Source organism: Balaenoptera acutorostrata, chromosome 7, assembly GCF_949987535.1.
Source record: "Balaenoptera acutorostrata chromosome 7, mBalAcu1.1, whole genome shotgun sequence".
In the NCBI taxonomy this organism is placed as follows: domain Eukaryota; kingdom Metazoa; phylum Chordata; class Mammalia; order Artiodactyla; family Balaenopteridae; genus Balaenoptera; species Balaenoptera acutorostrata.
The window spans coordinates 20,510,147-20,522,272 of NC_080070.1; the positions used below are offsets into that span (position 1 = coordinate 20,510,147).

At 39.1% G+C, this 12,126-nt stretch overlaps 1 protein-coding gene across 1 annotated transcript in view; it reads right to left on the minus strand.

The window, feature by feature from the left end:
• Positions 1-12,126, minus strand: part of EXOC4 (exocyst complex component 4) — an 824,798-nt gene that overhangs the window by 789,110 nt on the left and 23,562 nt on the right. The window contains exon 3 of the mRNA XM_007177140.2: positions 5,122-5,316. Within this exon, the coding sequence (XP_007177202.2) occupies positions 5,122-5,316 (195 nt within the window). The remainder of the gene's footprint in view (positions 1-5,121; positions 5,317-12,126) is intronic.

The following is a 12,126-nucleotide window of genomic DNA, read 5'->3' on the forward strand; positions in this document are numbered from 1 at the left end:
CTTCACAGATCCACATACTAACAACACAAGTAATCAACAATGGCATCGTCACATTCATTTGTCTGTCTATCAAAATATGTGCCAAATTCTTTGCTGACAAATTATGAGTATAGAATACTGGCATCAGTCTTTCAGATCAGTATTCTACACTAGGAACAAATGGGCTTGAATGGTGGCTGTTTCATTATTGATCACTGATACATTTTTTTTTTTATCATGTAGGGAAATCTATATGGAATATTGAAACATTTTGCAGTCACTGAGCCACTTTCGGGTTAGGTCCAATAAGTTCGCTAGAGTTTCGGCTCCTGATATTCCCAGTGCTTTCATCTCAATACCATTCCCAGAGTCAGGATAAGAAAAATCAGTCCTGTGAGATCTCAGAATCTTTCAAGCCAGATGAAAGGGATATGCACTTTGGCCCCTTTTTTCTTGTACATGAATCAGTGGATGCATGGTCACCCCTTGCCTGCCCATAATCTGAGAAAAGAGGAATTAGTTTATTTGCTGATGACACAGTTTTGCTGGCACCAACAGGACCAACCTCACTGGTCCACTGGTCCTGCCATCTAAGCGATGACAGAAAGAATAACTGAACATCAGCTACTCTGATACTAAAATCGACATTTGTGATAAGCACTCTCTTATAGTGAACTGGCTTGTATCTGATTACAATACCCAAGAGATTAACACATCTAGTCACCTAAGACTAGACTTTGCAACCAACTGGTCTTGGATAGTTTACCAACAAATTACATTGCTCATAATTGGGACAGTCAGTGGGTACCCATTGAACATATACTTGATGTAGGCTGAAGAGGTGATTGATGACACAGAAACTGAAATTTGTTCATGCCAAATCCCGAAAATATGGCCTAGAACTCTGGGGTCTTGATCATCCATCTGTGCCTGTGTTAGAGCAGACTAGACTTGTTTTCCGAGAAAAATCCTATCTCTGCCTGCAGGAATTCCTTGACCATATAAAATGTGGAGTGGTCTTTCATTCAGGGCAAGAAGAAAATGAATCAAAAATGCCTAACTTAGCCAGCCCTACTTCAACTCTTATCAGCTCAAAACAAGTCCACCTCACACGGGTTTTTGAGGGTATAACATGATAGCAATCACTACATCCTTTCTTACAGTATCAGTAAACATAATCAATCAATTATAAAAATAACATTTCTAAGGTCTTACTATGTATACTGTGCGTGCTTTACATACATAGCTTAATATTTCATTTAATCCCTTCAACAACTCTGGGGGCGTACAATTATTCTCAACTCCAACTTTCAGCAAAGTCAAATTAAATAAGTAGCCCCAAGTCATCCAGCTAGTAAAGGTCAAAGCTGGGATTCAAGCACAGGTCCACCTGACCCCCACTAAGACCCACGCTGACATTCACAGCCTTGAATGTTGTCCAACAATTGCAAAGGCTCTTGTAAACTAAAAATATTACATATATACCTATCTTTATTATAGGATCTTAAAAAACTATGCAATTAAATAGCTGTTTTACTCTCTTCACCCCAGATGTGGCCACACCTTCACAGGGTAAGTGAAATAATCCCACCATACCATTCTTCCAGCAAAGCACTCTGGGATCCTCCGGGAAGAAGGCAGCCAACATATATATGTTGTTACTATAATTATCATAATAATCCTTATCTGACTATACAGCTATGGATTCTTTTTAAGAAGGCATATAAATTTAAAAAAAGACAAAACGATCAAGAGACGTTCAAAATCTCTACAATCTCAGGAAGCCTTAGAAATGAAACATTTATTTTAGTCACAAGCCTTGTGACTGGCAGCTAAAGTGCTTCAAAACTACTCACACTGGCTTGGTTTCCACTGATTGAATGCAATTATGAATTGACTTCTATGGGTTGATAAATCAGAACTTGTGTAAAGTGGTTTTCAAAGCTCATCTGTGCAATTTCAGTTCGACGCAGACTTCCACACAAAATTCTCCTTAAAAAAATAGTTCGTGAAAATATTAACTATCATGAAATACCTTCCTGGTTAGCTCATGCCACTGGGAAGAAGCTGCTGTTCTTACATTAATAATTCTTCCCAGAATTAATCAGTCATTGTACATTAGAACCAGCAGCTGGAGTGTTCTGAGTGATAATGAAACCTGTAACAAGGCATCTTCAGCCGTCTTTTCAAGACAATAAGGGAATTAAAATTTCAATTTAAATGCAGAGGTTTGAAACACGCTTCACTGGCAAAATTACTTCAATTAATGTGAGTGGAATACAAAGGACAAACTGCAGAAATGTGATGCAGCAACCAGAAATTACGTCATTAATGCACTTGCATCAACCCAGCACAATGACTGCAGAGGTCTAATTTAAACTGTACATATCACAAAGCTACAGGCTACAGTATTAATCAAGTCTCTGATTTCAATGTGACGGATACAGGCTTCTTGTTGGATCACTTTTAGCTTTTCATAGGCTAACAGCAGCTGTTTACCTTGAAGGAGGAAACAAAAGGCCATGCCTATTTGCAGACATCCCCTGTCATGACAATTTATTTTATGCAATACTCAGGTTATCAAAAGACATAAATATCTCATCTAGAAGCCAAGTGTATAGCTATCAGCCCAGGCTGATGGTGAAATAGGAACTGCAGGAGCTGACAAGAGCCATGGGTCACCACTGATTTATTTACTCTGAATTTATTAACCTGAGTAGGGATTAAATTACTGGGCATCTGCACCTGCCTTAAAAATGGAAAGACAAAATCTCTTGATAAAAAGATCTAAGCAAATCAGAGGGGTTTGAAAGACTAGATTGTTCTGTCTTCACTTTCCTCTGATGTCTTTTAAAGTACTTTTTCTTTTTTTTTTAAATTTATTTTTATTTATTTATTTTTGGCTGTCTTGGGTCTTCGTTGCTGCACACGGGCTTTCTCTACTTGCAGGCGAGCGGGGGCTACCCTTCATTGAGGTGCGTGGGCTTCTCATGCGGTGGCTTCCCCTGTTGCAGAGCACAGGCTCCAGGCACATGGGCTTCAACAGTTGTGGCTCACGGGCTCCAGAGCGCAGGCTAACACCAAAATAAATTCTAACAACCTATTTTTAATATATGGCACTTACTTAAAAGCAGGCCCACTACAAAAAATCATGATTCAAATAGATGTGTAAATGCTACACAAATATATATAAGCTTATCTATTCAGATTGCTGAATCTTGAATATTTAGCACATATATGCCTTCCTAACACATAAACCAACAGCAAAGCTGAGGTGACTAACTTTTTTGTTGGACACCATATAGTCATTATTAAGGAAGATGACACTATAAAGATACCGAAAATACCCAATTATTTTACCACTCCAAAGAAAAGACCATTATTAATCTCCCTCCACTGTGGAAACTGACTATTCACTATCACACAACCAGGTTTTAATATATGAGAGAATATCACTGCACATCTCATCTCTTGGTGACCAAATTTCCTTTAAAGCTTCTTATGACGGACTTAGAGCAAAATTCCTCTTGGAAGTCTGAATGAATTAGAACCACTTAGAGGATTTAACCTGTTTTTCTCCCACTAATTCCTCTCAGTGTTTTTTTTTCCCCCCCAGTGTTACAGCCAATCTAATCTGTTGAAACAAAGATAAGGGACTTTCACCTACTGTGAAAAGAAAATCCAAATACAATCCATCTACTCCTGAGAGTTTCCGTAGTCGCCAGACAACTGTGAGAAGGAAGTAGGGAAGTTTGTGTGGAAAGAGGAGGTGGAATGAGCAGCCCTTGCTAACAGCCACAGGCCCTAGGAGAGTTAGCACTTTTAGGGAGCAAGATGTGTATTTTTATTTTTTTATTCATTATCTTGACGCTCAGCCACATGTACCACCAGCTGCAACCTTCTCTGAATTTTCATTCCTAATTCAAAAAGTAGCAAAATGGGCTTCCCTGATGGCACAGGGGTTAAGAATCCACCTGCCAACGCAGGGGACACGGGTTCAAACCCTGGTCCTGGAAGATCCCACATGCCACAGAGCAATGAAGCCCATGTGCCACAACTACTAAGCCTGCGCTCTAGAGCCCACAAGCCACAACTACTGAGCCCACGTGCTACAACTACTGAAGCCTGCATGCCTAGAGCCCGTGCTCCGCAACAAGAAAAGCCACCACAATGAGAAGCCCACACACCGCAACAGAGAGTAACTAGAGAAAGCCTGCACACAGCAACGAAGACCCAACGCAGCCAAAAATAAATTAATTAAATAAATTAATTTTCTTTAAAAAGTAGCAGAATGGGGGCTTCCCTGGTGGCGCAGTGGTTGAGAATCTGCCTGCTAATGCAGGGGACACGGGTTCGAGCCCTGGTCTGGGAAGATCCCACATGCCACGGAGCAACTGGGCCCGTGAGCCACAATTGCTGAGCCTGCGCGTCTGGAGCCTGTGCTCCGCAACAAGCGAGGCCGCGATGGTGAGAGGCCCGCGCACCGCGATGAAGAGTGGTCCCCACTTGCTGCAGCTGGAGAAAGCCCTCGCACAGAAACGAAGACTCAACACAGTCATAAATAAATAAATAAATAAAAGAACGTGAATTTCTTTAAAAAAAAAAAAAAAAAGTAGCAGAATGGATGAAGATACAGGCTAAAGGCTAGGCTGTGGAATACTCCTGCTGGACAAAGTTATTCCAGAATTATTCCCCCCAAAATTATTTTCTTTCTTATCAACTTAAAGGAAAAAAACAAAGCCCTAATGTAAATAGTCCTTCACAGAATTTGTGGAACATAGTTTATAAATCTCCTAAACTTCTCTCTCATGCGGATTTCATTCTTCAGAATGGGATTCATTAACTATCTTCCTCTGAAACTAAAACAAACACCTCTCATTACCATTCCAACATGACTTAAGTACTGGTTTCTTACCATTATACTTCTTGCCGCTGTTCCAAAGGCAGACAATGTAAATAATAATCGCCTACTATTGCAAACACTGACATTAGGAAGAGAACCAGGCAGGCTTCACCTGCAAGGGCACGTGAATCCCAAGAGGGCAGTTTGTCATGTGCTTCATGAAGGACAGAATTCAGAGAGAACAGAAGGAAGCACTCTATCTTAGCAGAAATGCCCAGGAGCGCAGGCTGTGCTCTTACCAGCATGTCGGTGGCACTGAGATAGTGCTTGCTGGCCATGCACTGTTCCAGCTTTTGAGGCACTTGCTTGATATTCTCAATTTCATCCAGCAGGTTCAGGACATGCTTGTGTTCAATTCCTTCAATCCACAATTTCCGAAGCTCATCTCGTTTGCAGTGCAACAGCATCTTGCATGAAAGCAGATTCTCTTTTACCTACAACAGAACAGTTTCAATCTTGGGTCAGTCCAAAGTCATTCCAGCCTAAACCCACAATTTGGTTAGTATTCTTCACCAGTACTGCTATAAGTAACAGTTCCTAGTTATCACTGTCACTCATTCTGCTGTGGTTAATCTGCTTGCGAAATTCTAATCCTGGTTATGACACAGACTCACTTGCTCAGGTCTCCACTTCTCTGTATTTTCTCTCCTGTGAAAGGAGAAAATTACTCAGGATATAGAGCATATACTCTGAAAATATGAAGTTCCACACCAAAGTTAATATATCTAGAAGGGAATGACTGATTTGAGAGTCCGTGCTATTATTCCTTCCCCATTCTTCCTGGCATGTTTCCTATTCAGCTGATAGGTCACTTGGTCCATCCTTCTAGGTCTAGAACTTTAGCTGAAGTTGATAACAAAGGAAATGGACGTTCGTCTCAACTGACTAAAATGAAGGTAAGCCCAGTTTCCAGAAAAGAGTAGACGCTTCCAGAGACAGTCATGAAATAAAGGGAATTAAAACATACCAAGAATTTTTTCCATGTATTCTGATTTTAGGTATTAAATAAGACAGTTGCAGGCATTCTCATAGATCTGCACAGTTTGCTGACCAGCCTAGGCACAGCTTGATAACATAGGAGGAGAAGAGGAGAAGAGGAGCAGGGAAGGGTACATGTACATGATAAGTGTATTTTCATGTTCTACCTTAATTAAAAATTTGATTTTTATAGCGTGAAAAAAATAAAAAGAACCATGACCTTTCACAATTCATAGAACTACTTTCATATACTTTTGACATTCCTTTACATGTATTTTTATTTAAATTAGAATTTCATGTTTGTTTACAGTTTTGGTTTTGTTTTCTGTTTGAGGTAAAATTTATGCATGAAAGTGTATCACTTGATGAGTTTTAGCAAATGCATACACACCTGCAATAATCCAAACCTTCATCGATATATAGGACATTCCCATCACCCTAGAAAGTCTACCATGTTTTTAACAATTAAAAATCTGTCTTCTTTTACAACATTTGGTGTGGTGGTACACAGACTCATGATGCTATTTTTTGGTGACTGTAAAACTAAATTTTGACATTTTTCCAGCAAACATGGAAAATATGAAGATTGAATGCTAAAATTAGAAGGTATCTTGAGACAGCATCTAATCCAATCCTACAACTTTAGGACAATATCTAAATCATGCTTTTATCAAACTGTCCAATGTAAAAAGAGCCCTGAATAAACAGATTTTGTAATCTGTCTTGATTAGCACAGAAGAATGACTGTTAGCTTTTGGGGGAGTTACAGACCCCTTTGACAATTTGTTGAAGAAGGTTCTAATCACCTCTACTCCTTCCATCAATCCCAAAGAGTTAACAAAATAATTCTATTTATTTTTTAGCATAAAATACCAAGAAAACACAGAACAGAGAGGAGGGAACAGCAAGGATGGCAAGAAACCCTTGGAAGCTGGTAAGAAGACGGCTGGCATCAAGTGGGGTTTGCTAACACTGAAAAGGAGGCACCAAGAATATTGAAGGCAAGAGTACAGGATTGAAACTAAGTATTTTGAGCCCGCATCCAACATCCTCATCAAACCACACAGACATGTAATTCCCTCCCCCACGGCACTGGCCAAATAGGAGGTTTACAATCTGAAGAAACTGAACTAGAAAGAATCTGAACCAGGAAATGCCAGACAGCTGAGAGGAGGGTGTGAGGCACTGGACAGAAAAGAGGAAGATGAAGTCAAAGTGGACCCACCGACAAGTAAGGTCCTCAGCCCTCCCTGGACCCTCAGCCTCCTTCCTGGGTTGGCTCCGATAACACTCAGCTTGACTTTGAGCCCCAACACAGGAAACTGATGGCTTTCCCCTGGGAAAAACAACCAAGTGAAAAGACCTATCGATAGTGATATTTGAGGTTTCACCAAGGAAACTGCTGGGTCCCTACCCAATCATCGCTAGACAAGCCCCACCACATGCTGTGAGCTCCGTCTCAGCTTTGTAGTATACCTCCCTCCTCCATCCAAACAGTTAGCCAAGGATCACCACACAGTCAAGGAAAGCCCGTAATATGGAAAGACAGGCATCAAAACAAAGAAAAAAGTGCTGAGGGGAGTAGGGGAACAGAAACTAGGCAGGAAAAAGAAATTTTAAAAAGCTATAATTAATATCCCTTGGGGGAAAAGATATTACACCAATGAAACAAGAATAGGATGCTATAAAAAATTCAGAAAATGAAAAACAGCTCTTGGAAATTAAAAATATGATAGAAAAAAAAAATCCAATACAAAGGTTAGAAGAGACTCTTGAAATCTCCAAAGAGTAAGACACAAAAAACAAAGAAAGGAAAATAGGAGATAAAAGAAAATGGTGTTGGTTGATCCGAGAGGTCCAAATAAGAATTCCAGGGGAGGAAAAGTGAGACAAAGTGGAGAAAAAATAGTAATAAAATGAAAGAAAATGTTCCAGAGCAAAAGACATGAACTTTCAGATTGAAAAGGCACACAGAGTGTTCGAGACAATGGAGTGAAAAAAGACCCAGAGCACATTATCCTGACTCGTAAGAACACAAGGATACAGAGACAATCCTAAAAGCTTTCAAAGGAGGAAAAAAAGCCATACGAAGGACTGTGAATCAGAATGCGTCTCAACAGCAACACTAAAAGCTACAAGACAAAGGAATAATGTATCTTCAAACTCCTAAGAGAGAATCATTTCCCAGAAAACCTATCAATCAAGTGTGAGGAAAAAATAAAGGCATTTTCAGACATGCAAGCTCTTAAAAAATAAACCTCATATGCACCATAGCTCAGCAAGCTACTGAAGAATGTATTCCATCAATATAAGAGAAAAACAAAAGGAGAATCAGAGGATCCAGGAAAGGGGGAAACCGAGTAAGAACAAAGGCAATGGGATTTTACAATCATTAACTCCAAGGAAAACGAAAACAAAATTGCACAAGCAAAAACAGTATGCTGGATGGTTTAGATGTAAATATTTACGTTGTTATAATAAAATAAGCACCAGCTGTTGAACCAAAAACTAGGACACAACTATACAGAGAGGATGAGGGAAGAAGATGAGGTGGGGTGGGGGAAAGAGTGAAGGAGAAACCATAACTGGAAGCTCATATACAATGTCTAAAATAGAAAAATCCAGAAAAGTAGTATAAGCGTATTACTTAGAAACACAAATATCTGAAAAAAAAACAAAAACCAAAACTAAAAGAGTAAAATTCCATACCTCTGAAGTGTTGCAATTAGTACTGTGGTAGGACGAGGTAGGGGAATGCTGGTTTTTATCAGCATTTGCGGTTTTATTTGATTTTTTAAACACATTTCTCAAGGCCATTCCTAGATCCTCTAGGAGTTCTTGGTGCCTGGGTTAAGAACTCTATCTATTAAATCCATTCTATGTTAAATCTTAGTTAAAATCTCTCAGAATCTAATTTCGGATATTCTACTTATATCACCTTGGTTCTATACTTCTCAGCTTTTCCCTCTGTGTGTAATGGTTACTATAGAAACTGTTAAAAATAAATTTTATGTCACACAACACCCAACTAGGCTCTTGATCCAGATAGTGGGAGATAAACTTTCAGGGTGTCAGTAAAGCTTGGCAAACTCCCTTCTGATTGGAAAAAAAGACCATTATGGCATTTCACACTAGGATATATACAATGTAATCAACTCACTCCTCATTTTTGCATACTACATGGAGGAAAAATGAAAAGGAAGGTAGAACGTGTGTGTGTGTGTCTGGGGGTGGGGGAGATGGCATCAGGCTGTGTGGAAAATGAACATCACCAAAACTATTTCCTAAACAGTTTAGCCAAAGCTGCAGACATAAGAAGCTAAAAGAACTTTTAATACTAAATTGCCCTGAGGCTTCAGCTTTTTGATCAGAAAGTCAGTTATGAAGAAATGTTCTTTTAAAACTTAGGGTGGCAGGGGGAATACCAGTCAGCAATAAAAGGGAAGAAATGTGAAGAATCTCAACATTATACTGAGCAAAAGAAGCCAGACACAGGAGTATACACGCTATGAAGTTCTATAACAGGTAAAAATAATATATGGTGATAGATTTCAAATCAGTTATTTGTTTGGAGCAAAATGGGGTTGGGGGTATGGCCTATAAAGAAGGAGGAGAGAAGTCTCTGGGGCAATGGAAACACATTCAAGGATATATACGTTTGACAAAACTCACTGAACTAAAAATAATGCATTTTATTGTATGTAAACGCTAGCTCAATAAATACGATTTTTGAAAAAGGGAGGGGAGAAACAGGGCTACGTCCATCAAAGAATAAATGCAGGTAAATGTAAGAAAGGTACCGTATTCCACCTAAATGTTTATTTCTCAAAGCCCTGTTCTTTTAGAAATGTGGTGAAAGCATTTTAATTCCATTCTAATTTAATCAGGATAGTTAAGATTCAAAAATTCTGTTACTCTGTTTCTTCCTTAAATAAATCCATGAAGAGTCAAGCTTTTCAAATCATGACATCAAAATCCAAGTAAAGGGCTTCCCTGGTGGCTCAGTGGTTGAGAATCTGCCTGCCGATGCAGGGGAAACGGGTTCGAGCCCTGGTCTGGGAAGATCCCACATGCCGCGGAGCAACTAGGCCCGTGAGCCACAACTACTGAGCCTGCGCGTCTGGAGCCTGTGCTCCGCAACAAGAGAGGCCGCGACAGTGAGAGGCCCGTGCACCGCGATGAAGAGTAGCCCCCACTTGCCGCAACTGGAGAAAGCCCTCGCACAGAAACGAAGACACAACACAGCCAAAAATAAATAAATAATTTTTTAAAAAAAAACAACCCAAGTAAAGAAATCCTTCCTCAAACACAAGTTTCCTTTGCTTCCTTAGAATTCTAGTAACTTCATTTGCTCCAAATCACCTGTTCAGAAAAAAACAAGAATTTCAGTTTCAATAAACAAGAACTAAATCACTTTAATTAGAGACTATTAGAAAAAGAGAAAATAAGGAACACAGGGCCCAAGAGGTCATTGTGAATGGATATGTGAGATGACACAGAAAGCCGAGAGAGAGAGATTTTTGCAACCCTGCCTTGAGAAAGATCAAGAGAGGAGGAAATGAACTGGGGCCTCTGAACAACACGTTGGGACATGTGACAGAGGAGGATGCTGATGGAGGCACAGGGGAGGTGGTGGAGGCCCTAACTTTTAAGTCATAAAATCAGAAAAGCATTGAACTTGGATGAAGTATTAGGGGAGGAGGGGAATGCCTTTGAGTGTGCGTATTATCTGTAATAAAATACAACAAATGTGCAAGCACCTCATTGATACTGTAGACTAGAAATATCCTGTAAAGTTCCTCAGAAGCAAGGGATGGTAAATGAAAATTAATGAAACAATCAACGTTATTCTTACTTCTAAAAGTACAGAGTATCATATTTTCTCTTTTTTGTAGTAAAAACAAATCCACATATAAGCATTTTCATGGGTATCCTCCTAACACATGTCCAAGCCATTTTTTCCCGTAGTCTTAACAGAAAGTGCCTAGAACAAATGAACTTCAGAAACACTACTCACTGCTCTGTTTAAAAGCCCTTTAGAACTAAAGATCATTTTTTAATTACCCTCAAACTTTTATTTCTCATGCTTTTTGCTCCTTAGTTTTTCAGCTTCCATTTTAAGGTCTTAAATTCTGAGAGGCTCCACTCAACCTTTTCCAAAGGCAACACTATCCTTTTGAGTTGCAGAGTCTGGATACAGAACACAAATACAGATATAGTTAAACTTAATGAAAAGACTGCCTTGTAGTTCTTATGACTGCATTAATGATCCAGACCACTACCTAGATTTTAAATGATGATATCTCATTCTTGCCCACAGTTTAGCATGTCCATTTCTAGGCTTTTTTCCCTTTCTCATACAAGCAGCTGGGATTTCCTATCTTATGTCTGGGCTTTAATAACTTCCTACCAAAACCATGTTGTCCTACTGTGACTTTCTTTTTTATATCAATTAAGGTTATTCTTCATTCTAATTCTACCTCACAACATATACTTTCATATAAGAAGTCACAAAATTATTTTAGTTAAATGTTAAGTAATGAATGTTTCATTACTCAATGATCAAGCCCTAACAACTTCACTTTAACAATCACATATGGTTATTTCCAATTACAGGCAAGAAAAACGAGTTAAGAGCTCGATCAAGCACCAACAGAACAGCCAAAACTGGGGCGAAATGTAAAGTGTTTGTGCGCACATCACAACAGAGACAAGTATCTGTGTTTTCCCTTCAGTTTACCTGCTTCTATGACAAGCATTAGATGGATACTTAGTATCTTTAAAGAAATCTGGTATCATCTCATCTACTTAATACAGGATGGAAGAAACACTCAAATTCAAATACTACCAACAAGCATACGGCCCAAGTTCCCAACTCATATCCATTCATATTCATCTATTCTGGTGCTGCTATAACAGTCATTATAACAGACACTGGTAGAACCTATAAATTCTGAGGTTTTCTAATGCAGTAACATCTCATTTGTACTCAACAGTAATAAGACAGCCCAACTATTTTACTTATCCACATAATTGACCTGATCAATCATACATGGTATTTTATTTGCACATTTAATCTCGAAAAAATTCCAGGTGGACTTGACTGATGTAAAGAAGTCTGGAGCATTGAAGAAGAGTCAAATCTATCTGTCAGCTCATATTATCCTCAAAGACAGAGATTCTACCAACAAGAATCCATAAATGAAAGAAATACCAAAATGGGAAATGTAAACAGTTCGGTGTTCTCAAGCTTTAAAAGCTAACAA